Source organism: Ischnura elegans, chromosome 6 (genome assembly GCF_921293095.1).
Source record: "Ischnura elegans chromosome 6, ioIscEleg1.1, whole genome shotgun sequence".
In the NCBI taxonomy this organism is placed as follows: domain Eukaryota; kingdom Metazoa; phylum Arthropoda; class Insecta; order Odonata; family Coenagrionidae; genus Ischnura; species Ischnura elegans.
This window is the reverse complement of record NC_060251.1, coordinates 49,297,099-49,312,380: the sequence shown is the minus strand read 5'-3', so window position 1 is coordinate 49,312,380 and position 15,282 is coordinate 49,297,099. Positions and strand designations below refer to the sequence as shown.

The following is a 15,282-nucleotide window of genomic DNA, read 5'->3' as shown; positions in this document are numbered from 1 at the left end:
TAGGCAATAAATTATATATTTAATCACATTTATCATGAGAAAATGTCCCTATTTCTCAAAGCATGTGGGCATTTTTCAGCAGTTTATGGCCTTTTCATAATCTAATCCCTCACAATTTTGGTGAAATGAGGTATTTATCAAAATGCTATCCCTCAAATACAGACTAAAAATGTAACGGGTTCCAATCAGTCAGTATGTACATATGTATTTGTAAAATAAACATGTATTTTTTTCGTTTTTATTTCTTAGGTCATCCTGAAGGATATGATACACCTATGTCACCAAATTCACTTCCATATGGTCATGGATACAGGGCAAGAAGAGATGATGGAGAATGTGGTAAGTAACATCATTATTCTTATTTTATTTTTCCTCAGTTTCTATGGGTTGCTGACTTGTTGAATAATTGGCTGTATAAAATGGGTGTAACAGTACCCTCCATGGCAATGAACTGATCACGAAATTTATAAGAATAAAGCATACAATTATCTTCATGTGTCTCCATTTATCACCAGTAGTCAAATACCTCTCGTGAGATTTCTCTATAGGCAACTTATGTAAAAAAAAATATGAATTCATGTCGGAGAATGGTCCAGAAGGAGAGAAAAAATTCATCGTAGATTATGTAATTCAAGTGCCATAAAAAGTGCCTCAAGTAAGTGTCCCTTCATGCAGGGTCACTCAGTGGGACTTTCTTGTTCCAATACCTGATCTTAGAATTTGCTGCACCACAGACATGCCATATAAGTGCCATAAAAGAATATCACTGGATACATTTTTGTCACTACACAGTCAGGCTTCTTTGGTATTTGGGCACACCACTTCGAAGTGCCACTATGTAGTCCCGCAAAGAGGGGTTGTGAAAGCTCATCTTGGCCAAGAAGAAAAGAAGGCATGAATTTGATGTAGTGAGAGTCTTTTATCTTTGGCCTAATTTCTTGTCCATTTTTTTTTATCATGGCATTGATATGCTTTTCATATAGAAAATGCAGCAGGTTTCAAATTTGATTTTCGCAATACATTTTATATTTACTTGTAGGATTGCTGCTATTTATTCTTGTACTGGTATATTTTCTGGCTTATATAAATAGTATTTCAAGTTTTATGTGGTTATAATATAATGGGTGAAAGTTAACTTGAGAATTACTGGCAATTTACCCCAAAAAGTACTCAGTTTTTATTCTGTCTGGCATTGAGCAGTATAAATTTAATTTTGCCTATATTTCAGAGGCCATTGTCTTCAACATACATACAACATAAAATTATTTATCAATGTGGTTCCCACATTTAGTGTAAAATTTTGTATAGTTACTGATAACCTATGTTACCCATTGTTTCCTATCTGTTTTAATACAAAACTGATTGAGTCTCTATGTCCTTATACTGTTTGATTGTTTAAACTTCAGAAATATTAGTATTAAGAGTATTTCAAATGCCACAGAAGAAAAGGTTTATATAATTCACATTTATAAATAATCTTAATAACTTAATATGATTAAGAAGCCATTTTTGTTGGCACTTAAAAAACTGGAAAATATTTTCAAAAACTTTTTTCACATTTCGACTGGTTTGATTCATAATTTTACTTAGCCTTTTTTTGTTAAATATTGCAGGTTCATTGAAACATTTATCCACTTGCTAGCTCTCTATGTTGTGCCTGTTATGAGTGTTGGCAGATAAAAGAAAATGCCCTTAAAGTTATTACCTTCATTATTGTGTAAGTGAGCATCCTGGACTGAAGTTAAATCATTTCCTTACCCATTCAAGTGGTAACAGAGTGGGTAATCACCAGAAAATTGGGGGTTACAATAAATAATTGACAAGTCAAGATAATTTGTGAAAGAAATCATGGAAAAAGATTTAATATTTTGATAATACACAAGGTATTTTAGATGTAATGGAAACTATGTGAGGATGCATCAGAAGTCTGAGCATAACAAATACATTAGGAATATGTGTTACCGTATTGAAATAAGGTTTCGTGGAAGTAAATGGAATTCAATTTTCGTACTGCCAACACTCATGCCAGAACTATTTCAAAACGCGTGCACAGTGACACCGTAGCTTTGATAACCCCATTCCTCGCATGGCCTTCTTTTTTTATCTCTTGTAGAGACACTTTCATCCTCAGATGGAGGTGGCTCCCCTACCGATGCCTTCCTCTCTCACAGTTCGGACCCTTCAAACAAACCATCACCCTCTCCCCATGGTCTACCTCCCCACCCACCTCGCAGACCACAAAGCCAGCCTACCCTGCAGACCTCAGTGTCCCCCACAGAACCCTATTGGGGTCAATACGACCCGCAATATCGTGCGTATTCACCGTATGCAAATCCCATGCATGATGGAAGTGAGCACTATGACCCTACCTATTGGTGGAGTGGTCACGAGGCCCATCAGCCCCAAATGTGGGACCCTTATGCTTACGCCTCGTACATGGCTGGCTATGAGGCAGCCACAGCTGCAGCCTCTGCAGCTTCCCCTTATGGTACCCCATCGGCATCACCCTCGCCGGCTCAGTGGGGACGGTACCCCCCACACCAGATGCCCTACCCATACCAGCATCCTCGTTACTATGGGGGCTACATGAATGGTGACTCAGATGACTACTCTGGGTACTCTTCGGCAGAGGAAATGGCTTACTATAATAAAATGCAAGCCGCTGCCGCTGCAGCCTCAGCTAATGACAGGAACTATGACCACTCATCCAATTATGCGCCACAGCAGAATGGAGTGTATCAAAATGGTTACGAGACAACCCAGAGTAACCCTCCAAAATCACCCACACCTCGCATCGTTGTTACGCCTTCGGCCTCTGAGGGTTCTCAAACGCCCACCTCGGTGAGAATTGATGACAAATCACCAGTGAGTAGTTCAAACACATTGAAAGTTAGCTCTCCTGGGAGTGTATCCAATGGAAGATCTTCTGCCACATCAGAGGAAGAGGAGACTGAAACAGAGGTTGAGACAGAAGGAGAAAGTGAGAGTGCAGATGGAGACAGATCGCCTGGACTGAAAGCAATCAGGTCAGTGTCAAATGTTGGCATCTATGATGGTGAGGGAATGCCTTTGGCAGAGAGTTCCTCACGCTCCGGCTGCTCTTCTATGAATGAAGAGGAGGAAGAGAGCGAAGAGGAATCGACCGAGGAAGAAGAAGAGGAGGAGGAGGAAGTGGAAGAAGATGAAGAAGAGGATACAGAGAAGGCTTCGCAACAACAACAGATTCCCAAACAGTTGAGCACTATATATGAGGAAACAGAGAGTGTGGCTAGCAATTCAGAGGCTGAAATAGAGGTATCGGGTAGGAGTGGTGGGAGGGTTAAGAAATCCAAATCGAAGAGCAAGCAGGAGGACACAGAGGAAGAAACTGAGGAAGAAGAGACAGAGGAGGAGACCGAGGAGGAGGAGGAGGAAGAAGAAAGTGAAACAGAGGTAGAGGAGGATGAAAAGATGAAAGATAAGATGGGGAACAAAACCATGGCATCAAGCAAGGCCTCAATGGATCAAGAAGTTGGTTCAGACTCGGAGAGCGAAGCAGGTTCATGGGACGGAGAAGCATCCTCCACAGTCACTGTCAGACTGCCTTTGCAAATAAAAGTCAGCCGCTCTGATGGCGATGAGCAAGTTACTACTGTGATTGTAGGAGACAGTGAAGTTCGGAAATCCAGTTCAAGCAGCAGTGAGAGAACAGAAAGCTCTTCAGGCTCATCATCAAAGACAAAGTGTGAAGAGAAATCGCAGGCTATTGCCGATGAATCGGAAGAGCCAAATGTTTCGGTCACCCTATCTGTCCCTGCCAAAACAAAGGTGGAAAAGTGGAGGGAGGAATCTTACAAGTATTCTGCCGGGGAAGATAGTGACCATGACAGTGAAAATGAAACTGATGAGTCTCGTGAAGCATCAAAGTCACCCTTGCCAACGGTCAAGTCCAAGTCTCTTTCCTCAGAGCCAGATTCTGAGGTGAGCGTGACTGTATCTTTGCCCTTGGCCACGGAGATGAACAAAGCTGAAGGTGCTGCGTTCAAAAATGCTAAGAAAATTGATGAGGATGAGTCAGAAGAGGAATCTGACGAAGAATCAGAAGAGGATGAGGAAGAAGAAGAGGAATGTAAGACAAGGCATGAGAGTGAATCGCCATTCAGCCATTGGGAGGATGACTCCAGTGGCACTAGCATCCAAACCGTCAAAGTGGGAATAACTGGAGCGGCATCCACCTCTGTGACTTCTACCACCAATGGGAGGAGAAACAGTGAAGCATGTTCTGATTCGGGAGGGGCGCAGATCAAGTCCAAAGAATTTGTTGCCAACCCAAGTGGAGGAAAGGAGGCAATCAAAAAGGCAGAAGAAGCAAAAGAATCCTCAGAAAGCTCTTCGGAATCTGAAGAATCAGAAGATGAAGAAGAGGAGGAAGATGATGTGAAACCAGCGGAGAAACCTGTTGAAAAAGAACCAGAGGAACGCACTTCAGAGAAATTGTCTTCGCTAAAGGAAAAAGTTGAAACTGTGGACACCACAGAAATATCTGATTGCTCCATCAAAACAGAGAAGAAGATCAAGAGATCAAAGTCAAGCTCGTCAACCAAAAAATTGTCCAAAGATAAAGAGCAATCAGGTTCAGAGAATATTTCCGAGCCCCCTCCTCCTCCCGTTTCTCCTCCAGGCAGTGAAGATGATTCTGGTGTCACTGATCTCAGCCGCCACATATCTGATGTGGAATGTGATAACTCATCAGTTGGCCGTGGCACTCAATCAGGTTGTGCAGATGCTGATGATGAAGCAGCCGCTGCTGCTGCAGCCATTGTGGCCGAGGTGCTGGAGAGAAGAGGAATGGTTGAGTTCCAGAGAGCTGCCACACACTCTCGCCTATTCCATCTGTTGAGAGATGCTTGCGAGGATGACGGCAGCGAGGAGGAACAGAGAGAAATGGAACCTGAATACTTTAAACCTGAAGAATTAACTCCGTCCAAGGGAAGGGAGAAGGATGAGGAGATTCTGGATAGTGCCATGAGGCGTCGCCAGTTAACTCTACCTCTCCGTGCTAGGGAAGCATGTCAAGGTGGAGCCGACAGCCTGTCCTCCTCATCTGGCGTGGCTTCTCCAGCCTCACCCACTGTATCTGCCGAGCGTCTTGTGGGCGAACTGGTTGCGGAATTGCAAAGGAGGAAGCATGCTCAGGCATTGCAGCACCACAAGAAACCAAAGAAAGTGCCTCTTGCCAAGCTTCATGCTGCTGCATTGAGGATCCTTCAGGAGGATATGGATCCATATGACACTGCCACTGGAAGCTCTCCATCGGAAGATGGAAGCCCAGCTAGGAGGCCACCTCCAACTCAGGTCGATTACATCCAAACACCTGCAGAGTATTATGCCCCTATGGGTTATGCAGATCCTGCATACTATAGGGATTACTGTGATTATTACGCCACATGGCGGGAAGGTAACGGGTACATGAGACAAGGTGAAAGATGGGACCAACCCACGTGGTGGGGAGAGTATGACGTTGTTCCTTCGAGAGCTTTTAGACTGCTGAGGGAGCATGCTACACCAAAGGGGTTCAGTGGTGGTGTTATCCAGGGCCTGTGGGGTAAGTGCCCCAGGGTTCCTAGCCGAGATGGTAACCACCACCACTACCCAATGGGCTTAGATGTAGGCGATAGAAGTGAACCCAATCCTGCCCCTGACCAAGCACCCTGTCCACCCGAGGCGACTTGAACGCATGAGAGAGGGGGGGTCGGGAGGGTGGGGGGCTAAAAGGTCGTGATGAAGGCAAGGAAATCCAAGGTGTGCCCTTTCCACGTTTCACTATTATCTACCCCAAACCCTTTCTCCCCACTTATGAAGAGTCACGGCCTGGGGCCAGCAGGCATATCAAAAACAGGTCATTGAAAAGTTAAAAAAAAAAATTTTGCCTAGTTTTGTGGGCTAATATTCCCTCATTTTTTTAGTTAATATACTTTTTTCTCTACTACATTCACATATCTGTAATAATTGTTAAATTTTTTTGATTTATTTTTTTTTTGCGCCAAATTAATATTGCCATGAGTGTTTGAGTGATGCGTGCTGAGGTCTCTCTGGAGTAAACTCCACCATTCCCTTTCATTCAAATAAAAAATGAATGATAGTGCAAAGGAAATTCCAATTTTATTTATAATTCTTGGATATGAGATGCTAAAGTAAAAATAAACAGAAATGGTTATTCTGTCTCTGTAATTGGAATGAATGATAGATATAAGTTCAAAGAAGATATCATGTGATAAATTCTTGTTTGAGAAATTCACTTTCTGAAAGCCGATTCGGTGAGCTGAGATTATCATGCAAGCATATGATTCTTTTTCAAGATATTTCCTTTGGACTGGAGGCCTGCAATATTTTAATGATGCTATAAAAAAATGTAGAGTAAACTTAAGGAATCGTTTATTGCAGAAACTTTTTTAATCCCTGCATTTTTAAACTGTGATTGATTAAATTTTGTCAATCATTTTTAAAATTGTAAAAAATTCGGTATAAATTTATTGACAATATGTAAGAAAATACTGTTGCATTTTGCACTCGTGTTTTTACAGTTTTATATCCTTTTGATTCTTTGCAATGCATTAACAGCTTCACCCCTTAATTAGTTATCCAATGTACTAGAAGTCCAATTGTCTCACCTACGGCTGGTATTAATTTCTCCACATTGGACTGACACTTTAAAAGGACTGCAATTGGGTGTGGTTTGCTTCAAAGAGATTGTGAGGATCCCCTAACTGATTTTGTGATGTCATAGTGACCTGTTTTGTTCTTAATAGTATACTTAACATTTAGGACTAACTCATCATTGATGGAAGAGTAATCATTCTCTGTATTCAGTCAAAGTTTATAGGGTTATTTGATACAGTAATAATTTTAAGCTTTGATAGCATTTTAGGTGCCAAAGATAAGAAAACAGTAATACATATTATATTCTCATGGGAAGCAAGTCAATATTATTTGATACACATTTTGTGCCTATATCTCCATTTCTCAGAAACTCTTATTGTGCCATGAGAAAAATTACTATTATAATGATTAATGTTTTGAGATTTTCTCTCCTTTGAACTAAAGGTTTACAAGTTTATTGCATCAGTAATTTTTTTTAAATCCACCTAATACCCCCAAAATCAAACATATAATTTTGTGAGCTGGGAGTGACATGCATTAGCACAAATGATGCATTACTAGCAATTTTTCAAATGAGGCAATTAGTATAGGTTGAAGTGGATCCTCCAAGAATCACGGTCTACTGTTTTATAAATTTGGGTTTCAATTTTTCAAATGTGATTATCTGCTCATTAAGTTGTATCCTCATAAAAATATCTTTTTTTATCATTTGAATCATTCATAAGATGTAAAAATGATTAACTTTTAGTTTAAGATGTGAATGAGAGAATGGTTTGCTCTGAGGACACTTTCACAAACATATTTCATTGGTTAGCAATAAAACATCCCTGCATATCCTCAAGGCTATTTACTTTTTAGAATTATTTTTTATGCATGTTATTGCTTTTTTAAACAGTAGGCATGGTTTCTTATTTTTAATTATTTTGCAATACTTTGATCATCCTTTACCTCTACAAAGAGTGTAATTGATTCTATCAATTCAGAAAAACTTGGGTATCAGTATGAATTACTAATTGGCTGAAAGGTTAGTTGCCATTGGCTTCAGATTGGAGGTCAGGGTATGAACATAACTTGGCAATCATCCATGTTAAAAACTTATTGAGCTTCTACGTTAAAAAAAGCTATTCTTAATGAATCAATATATCCTTTTCCCATGCATATTGCAAATTGATTTGAAATTTAACTTTCCATTTATAATATTATACCAGGTGTGTAATTGTTTTTTTAAACTTTTTAAATGGTTCTCCCTATTCATATCATAAAAAATTTTATATGTCCTGCCTGGCACCAGCTGCTGGTATTTTAAATCAGCAGCTCATTTTATCTTTAGAAAAACATGGCAGAGCTAAATAAATACATGTCTTTATTCCATCAATGTGTTTTGTATGAATGGACATCAGCTACTGACTTGCTAAACCATTGAGATAGTTGACTAAACAGGCCTTAAGAGCTATTTTTATGGAACAATTTGGCCAATATTTCAAGAAAATAATAAGGAAAAAACATTAGAATGAATTTTTACTATATTTCTCATGGAAATAAAGCCCTGAGAATATAAAATATAGACATAATAGTTTGGCTTGCAAATGATAATATATGTGGGTGCATGACGTATTTGTAGTACTATCTCTTATTGTAGCCATCCCTTTACAACAGTTATCAAAAGAGAAAGTTCATAGAAATCATGAATTTCAGTGATAATTTTGAGGAAAGAAGTATAAAGTAATAATGTTAAGTTAAATCAGTTACAAGCGTTGATGCTATTTTTTAATATCTGCCTTATAAGTATTCCTCTTGTTTTATTTTTTAGTTTTTTCTCTGAAACTTTTACCTCCAGTTATAACATATTTATCTTCTGATGTAGAATTTATTTTATTTTACTGTAAGGTAATGCATGGATGTTGTAGAGCAAGTTTGCATGACTTGAAATATTTTTATTTTTCGAAACTTTTCGCAAACTTTTCTTGATTTATTTTTATTTGAGTAGATATATTTACTTACTGCCATGGGTGTTTACTCATATGTATATTTAACGGCTCTATAATGAATTGCACTCTGTTTGATGGTGTTTCATGAATGGTATTTAAACTTCAGTATGCATGGAGAACTGTTGAATACCAAGGTTGCGCAAAGCATGCATGAAAAAAAACGTGAAATGCAACAGTTTCTGAACATATTTTCTTTTAAGTATGTAAAAGTATTTTGTAAATTCATCAATTTTTTTAAATAATCAAACTATTGCAGTTGGCTTTTTCATAGTGTTTTTAATAACAGAAATATGATGAAGGTTCATTGTCTAATACAAACATTAATTCTTTCCAGGCCCAGGGCAGTCAGACATGTGAGGTTCATGTTCAAAGAATATCAGCTTTGTGGGATTTGAGCTCTGCTTTCCTCCTCCCACTTAGAAATTTCTATGAAAGTGTGGAGCCATGTTGAGGATCAACAAAAATTGTCAATTAATGGTGTGAAGGCTATCAACGGAGCCCAAAAGGCATTCAGTCAGAGTATAGTCACAGATGGTTACCATTATTTGGTTTTGAAATGGAAAAATTGAGTTGGTATCTTTTTTCTTGAATGCAAAATGATTCTTTCTCATGGTTCTTCATCAACATGATGGCTCTGTACCATCAGTGCCTCTCACATGGCAATGTGGTGCTTTGTCTCTGGTGCTTTGCATTTTTAGCTAAATAAGTCTGCAGGACATTTTTAGATTGGGACATCAAGTTTGCTTTGAAGCCTTAATCTACATGGCTAGCACAGGTTTTGCTGTCATCAGAGATACAGTGTAATACAAGTTGTTTTCTGAAGGAACGTAAGGTCTCTACAAAGTTAATATTATAGCCTGTGATTGTGTGAAATGGTGTGGTGACCCCGTATTACGGGACAAGAGAACAGTGTTCCTTTCATTACATTATTTATACTGTTGGAATATAATTCAAAATAATTTCTCTGTATGCTTCAAACAGTGCTAAGATGCCATTGAAAATAGTAACGCTTTACTTTTTTGCCCATTTTGTTTCTCATGTTCCCTCAAGAGGATCTCTCATATTAATTCACCATTTAACAGTTGAATAAAATGAAGATCCACTTAATAATGGAATAAATGTCAGAAAATATGCTTATTTTATGTCAATTACCATTGATTGTCATTTAGTTTTATGGCATGTTTTGTAAATAATATTTCACAAAAGCATTTTCAGTAATAACATTTTGTACATTCTTTCTGAGAAATGTTTTTCATAGGTAGTACTGTACAAACTCATGACTTTGATGCTCTCTGTCATGTAGTTTATAGTTAAATTGATTGTCAAATGGATAGCTCATTATAGCTTGTGTGTTTTTGATGAGACTGTAAAATTGGAAGTTTTGCTGCCCAAGCAAAATGTTTAATGGAAACTTCTCTCATTTATTTTATCACATTTCATGTTGATACATGCTCTACTTAAAGTTTCAACTAACTCTGATTTTAAATTAAACTTGAACTTTATTGTCAAAAGGTGATATGCACAAAAATCTCATTCTATGAAGATGAGAAGTTTTATTTTATTCTATCCAAATTGTATAGAAGTATTTACAGTTCTGTCATTTAATAGCCAAATTGTAATGATTTGTTGGTTTGTTTTTTATATGCTTAAATCCTTCTTTTCTAATTGAAATTAATTTATAAATGCATGAATACCCAGCATTGTTGTTATAAATTGTGTGCTGTAAAAGAAATTTGTATTAAATAAAAATAAGCACAGTTTTTCCCTAAAATATTGTAATTATTTAATAACCTGGGCAAACACATTATAATTTGTGGTTATTTTTAGACAGCATTTCTTTTTTGTGCATTATTGGCATGGAAAATGTCTGAAGAAATTGTCTTTAGGTCTGAGTGCAAAAATGCCAGCATTGTGAATGTGCAATGTGCTGATGCTTCATTCTTGCTGATCTATGCGGAGGGGGTGGAGGGGAGAGGCTTCGCCTCCTCCTTCCCTATTGAGCAGTCACCATTGCAGATGGGGAAAGAAATGAATTTGCAGTTTCATAACTTGAAGAGTGAGAAATGCATTCTTGCAAAGGATAGCTCTATGGGGGAAGTGGAATAGCTCTTATAAAAGGGTGACCTTCAAACTGTCAGAACATCATTGTGCTTTCATTAACCGACTGTGGGAAAGCTCCTGTCACACAGTAAGAAGATCTCCGGCCAGCACAATGGTCTCCAAGGTGGTGAGTAGCTGATTACTGAAGTCTTTCATTTATAAAAAGATTCCTTTCTCAGGAATTCAGAATTATCTTCATTCTTTTGGAATTCATAATTCTCTTTTTTCAAAATTCTCTCACATGACTGTTGACTGCCCACATATAATGCTAAAAAGAATCTTCAGATACATTAAGCAAAATAATGCAAATTATGTCTGTGCGATTGTTTTCAAAGAACAGAAATCAAATGGTAAAGATGGCTCAGAATAATCAATTTATCCATATACATATATAATAGGTGGAGAGTTGTATTAGTATATTTATTGCTCAAAATTTTGTAAAAAATTATCTCATCATGCCATTCAAACTACTTCAAATTTGTTTAATTGAGTACATACAATGGTAATCGCTTTATTAAAATTATGTACAATTACAAGCCTTATCATTCTCTCCTATTTATTTATTGATTTAATAAATATGCACAGCTACTTAGATGTAATATGTCAGTGAATTTTTTGTCAACTTGGCTTTAAGATGACTTATTGCAAAATGCTAGGTTAACCTCATGATCTCACCTCAATCCATCATCATAATTAACTTTGTAGAAAAGTTTTCAAACTAATTCTGATGGGCCAACTTTTTGGTATTTTGTCATTTATCATTTTGGCATTTCCTGTTGTTAATGGATAGTTTAAGATTGGAGTCAGTGTTATGAGTTTCTGATTTTTAGACCAAAATTTCTTTCCATTTATAGGTCTTGCTAACTTTTCGATACTTTTTCATTGATCATTTTGGCATTTCTAGGAGTATGATGGTTAATTTAAGATTAGATTGAGTTCCATGAGTTTCTGATTTTAAAACAAAAATTTCTTTCCATTTATAGGTCATGCTGACCCTTCTCCCTTCCCTCCTCCTACTGGCCACCTCGTCATCGGCCACCCACCTCATGGCCATGCCGTACGGTGGGTACGGGGGCAAAGGAGGATACGACATGGGTGGTTATGGGGGAAAAGGGGGATACGACATGGGCGGTTATGGAGGGAAAGGCGGGTACGACATGGGTGGCTATGGGATGAAAGGGGGCTATGGAATGGGGGGCGGATATGGAGGGAAAGGGGGTTACGGTAAAGGCCACGAGATGGGAGGATACGGAGGATATGGGAAAGGGGGGAGCTATGACATGGGCGGATATGGAGGGAAAGGGGGCTATGACATGGGGGGGTACGGAGGGAAAGGGGGATATGACATGGGCGGGTACGGAGGGAAAGGGGGATATGACATGGGAGGGTACGGAGGCAAAGGTGGCTACGGAATGGGAGGGGGCAAGGGAGGGTATGGAATGGGAGGTGGGTACGGAGGGAAAGGAGGTTACGACATGGGTGGGTACGGAGGGAAGGGAGGCCACGACATGGGAGGCTACGGCGGTAAGGGTTACGGTCACGGAGGTGGTTATGGAGCTTATGGTGGAGCTGCTGGAGCTGGATCTGGAGGATATGGAGGTCATGGTGGTGGTGGTTACGGAGGTGCTGGCGGTTACGGAAACAGTGGAGGAGTGTATGGAAGTGGTGGATATGGCTCTGGAGGTCATGGTGGTTATGGAAGTGGAAGTTATGGAGCTGGAGGTCATGGCTCTGGAGGTTATGGATACGGCATGCCTCCCACCTACAAGCCTCATGTATCCATCACATATCCAACCCCAAGTTACTCTTCTGGATGCAGCTATGGTCTCCCCATCCTACAGCCTAAGCACCACCACGTGATTGTACCTTACCCCTCACTTGATTACGGCAAGGGAGGTTACGGTGGAGGCTATGGCGGTAAAGGAGGTTATGACAGCGGTTATGGCGGTAAGGTAGGCTATGGAGGTGGTCACGGAGGAAAGGGAGGATATGATGGTGGTTATGGAGGTAAGGGAGGCTACGGAGGTGGCTATGGAGGTGGTCATGGAGGAAAAGGAGGCTATGATGGTGGTTATGGAGGAAAAGTTGGCTACGATGGTGGCTACGGAGGCGGCTATGGAGGTGGTCATGGAGGAAAAGGAGGCTATGATGGTGGCTATGGAGGCAAAGGTGGCTACGATGGTGGCTACGGAGGCAAAGGTGGCTACGATGGTGGCTACGGAGGCAAAGGTGGCTACGATGGTGGTTATGGAGGTGGTCATGGAGGAAAAGGAGGCTATGATGGCGGATATGGTGGCAAGGGAGGTTATGGTGGTGGCCATGGAGGAAAGGGTGGATATGGCTCAGCCTATGGTGATGGAGGCTACGGCGACAAGGGAGGCTATGGCGGTGGTGCTAGTGGTGGTTATGGTGGAAAGGATGGTTATGATGGTGGCCATGATGCAAAAGGACTCTATGAAGGTGGCTACGTGAAAGGATATTGAACATGAACTTACTCTTTTGCTCTTGATCTCAAATATGAAACAGCAACCAGATGCCATAAATAAGTTGTTTTATGACTGATTTTGATTTTTCACACTATTTTTTAATTCCATGACTCGTGTCAGAACAAAATAATTACCTGTTATTTGTGTTTACTTCTGACATTTGCTCAATAGTAATTCACAAGGTGCATTTTGAACAAGTGGAAAATCATGATACCTTATTGGCGTTGCATCTCATGAAAGAGAACCCTGTACATTAAAGTATTTGTGAATACAAATGTATTACTAAAAAAATGGTGAAACTTGTTTTATTTCATTTCCCTTGCATCATTTAGTGGTCATTTGCCAGTTAAGTATTTTAATAGCTTATTTTTTCTAGGGTATAGTATCAGCCTATACACGCTACTTTTTTATGATGTTGTATAAGTTTGGGGATTTAATTTTTTTAAATTGAGTTTTCTTACATTCTACTTGTCGGAATGGTCATTCAGGAATGTTATTTAGGAATGTCAAGTATTGCTAAGGAAACCCAAGTTTTTAAGAAAAATGTAAACAGTAAAGTAAATGCGCCATTGGGTGCGTTCATCCAGGCTAGCGCTGAGCTAGCGAACAGCGCTTTTCGGGATTGAACGCTCCGCTGAGGAGTTCGCTACCTCCAGCGGACGCCATTTTCAACAGCGAAATTTTCCTATGCTCGCGGACTTAGCGGTGAACCCTGATTGGTTGTATACTTTAAATATTAAGGAATACTGAAATATTTAAAAACATTTAGCATTTTCAGAGTAGTGATGCTTGGGTGTAAAGACGTATACATTTTATTCCGGTCTAAATTAATGTAGCCTATTTTCATTGCTTACATAAATGTCCTCGTCCAGCTCGTATGAGAATTCCCGTAAAGAAGAAATTATATGTTTGGCGTATCATTTAAACGCGGCCAAATATTTAATTCTATTGATTGCACTTCGGTGACATCCTCCGTGAGTGCTATCTCATATTTCTCTGGGTTCATGGCTCAGAGTAAGGATGGTTCATGGCGCGCTTTCTTCAAATATCTTTCTTTCAAATACGATTGTAATCTATCGCTTGCAAATATCGAAAGGTCGAGGGAATTCAAATTTCGATTATTTTGTCGTAACATCAAATTCGTAGTGGTAATTCTAGTAATAAAAGTGATTCTTTGTAGTGTTTATTGTACTGTTTGAATTTTTATGTTCTTTAGTTACTTTCTCAGAGGCTTAATTATTTTTTGGACGAGAAAATTGTAACGAAGTGGTTGTCCTAGTTATTCAAGAACGAGTCTACCCGATGGCAGGTTTGGCGGATTCGTGCGAAATGGCAATAACAGCAAGTTCTACCTGTTTTCATATTGTTTAACATTATTCATTGTTCACGTGTGCTTTCATCCCTTAACTCTTGTTTGTGAAAAAGCCTTAAACGAGTTCCCTATTGGAAAAAATCAGCCGATTCAATTGAAAATTCCAATTGAAATCAATTGAAAATGCCAATTTTCAATTGAATTTCCTTGTTTTCAATTGAATATCCAAAAATTCAATGGAATTTCCTTGTTTTCAATTGAATATCCAAAAATTCAATGGAATTTTCAAATTTACAATTGAAAATACGAATGTCCAATTGAATATTAGGAAATTCCATTGAATTCGAAGAAAAGATACAATTGAATTTTCAAATATTCAATGGAATTCTCAAATTTTCAATGGAATTCCCAAATATCCTATTGAAATCTCAAATACTCAATGGAATTCTCCTATATTCAATTGAAATAAAAAATACCGTTATACCGGTTATACCGTTATTCATATGTTTACGTGCACATGGTTGACCGGGTTATGGTTAATTGTTTGCTTGTGGAGAAAAGACTATTTAGTATCGTTGTTATTTATAACCTGTGCTTGATCTCCACAGCGTTGTTTTAGGTCATTCGTGTGTTTCTTCAGAGATATAGTGGAAGTCTTGATGTGATTGTTGTGCTGTAGTGTGTTCATTTAGTAATGCATCGTTTGCCTTCAGTTTTTGACTGGTTATACTAACGTTTGTGTTTAAAATGTAAGCAT

At 38.9% G+C, this 15,282-nt stretch overlaps 2 protein-coding genes across 8 annotated transcripts in view; both read left to right on the top strand.

Moving 5' to 3' along the window:
• The window catches only part of LOC124160627 (protein piccolo-like), a 310,967-nt gene extending 300,569 nt beyond the window's left edge, over positions 1–10,398 (top strand). For all 4 annotated transcript variants that reach the window (XM_046536528.1, XM_046536527.1, XM_046536531.1 and 1 more), the window contains 3 exons: positions 250–339; positions 2,114–5,878; positions 8,962–10,398. In XM_046536528.1, coding sequence (XP_046392484.1) covers positions 250–339; positions 2,114–5,712 — 3,689 coding nt within the window. In that variant the 3' untranslated portion in view covers positions 5,713–5,878; positions 8,962–10,398. The remainder of the gene's footprint in view (positions 1–249; positions 340–2,113; positions 5,879–8,961) is intronic.
• A 350-nt stretch (positions 10,399–10,748) lies between these two features.
• Positions 10,749–13,328, top strand: LOC124160628 (glycine-rich cell wall structural protein 1.8-like). Of its 4 annotated transcripts, none has more exons than XM_046536534.1 (3): positions 10,749–10,854; positions 11,711–12,752; positions 12,837–13,328. In XM_046536534.1, the coding sequence occupies exons 1-3, from the start codon at positions 10,840–10,842 to the stop codon at positions 13,208–13,210; spliced, it is 1,431 nt and encodes a 476-aa protein (XP_046392490.1). In that variant the 5' UTR covers positions 10,749–10,839; the 3' UTR covers positions 13,211–13,328. The 4 variants fall into 4 exon arrangements, with proteins under 4 accessions (XP_046392490.1, XP_046392491.1, XP_046392489.1 ...); XM_046536535.1 differs by having other exon boundaries at positions 11,711–12,806; positions 12,891–13,328; XM_046536533.1 differs by having other exon boundaries at positions 11,711–12,896; positions 12,957–13,328.
• The last annotated feature ends 1,954 nt before the right edge of the window (positions 13,329–15,282 follow it).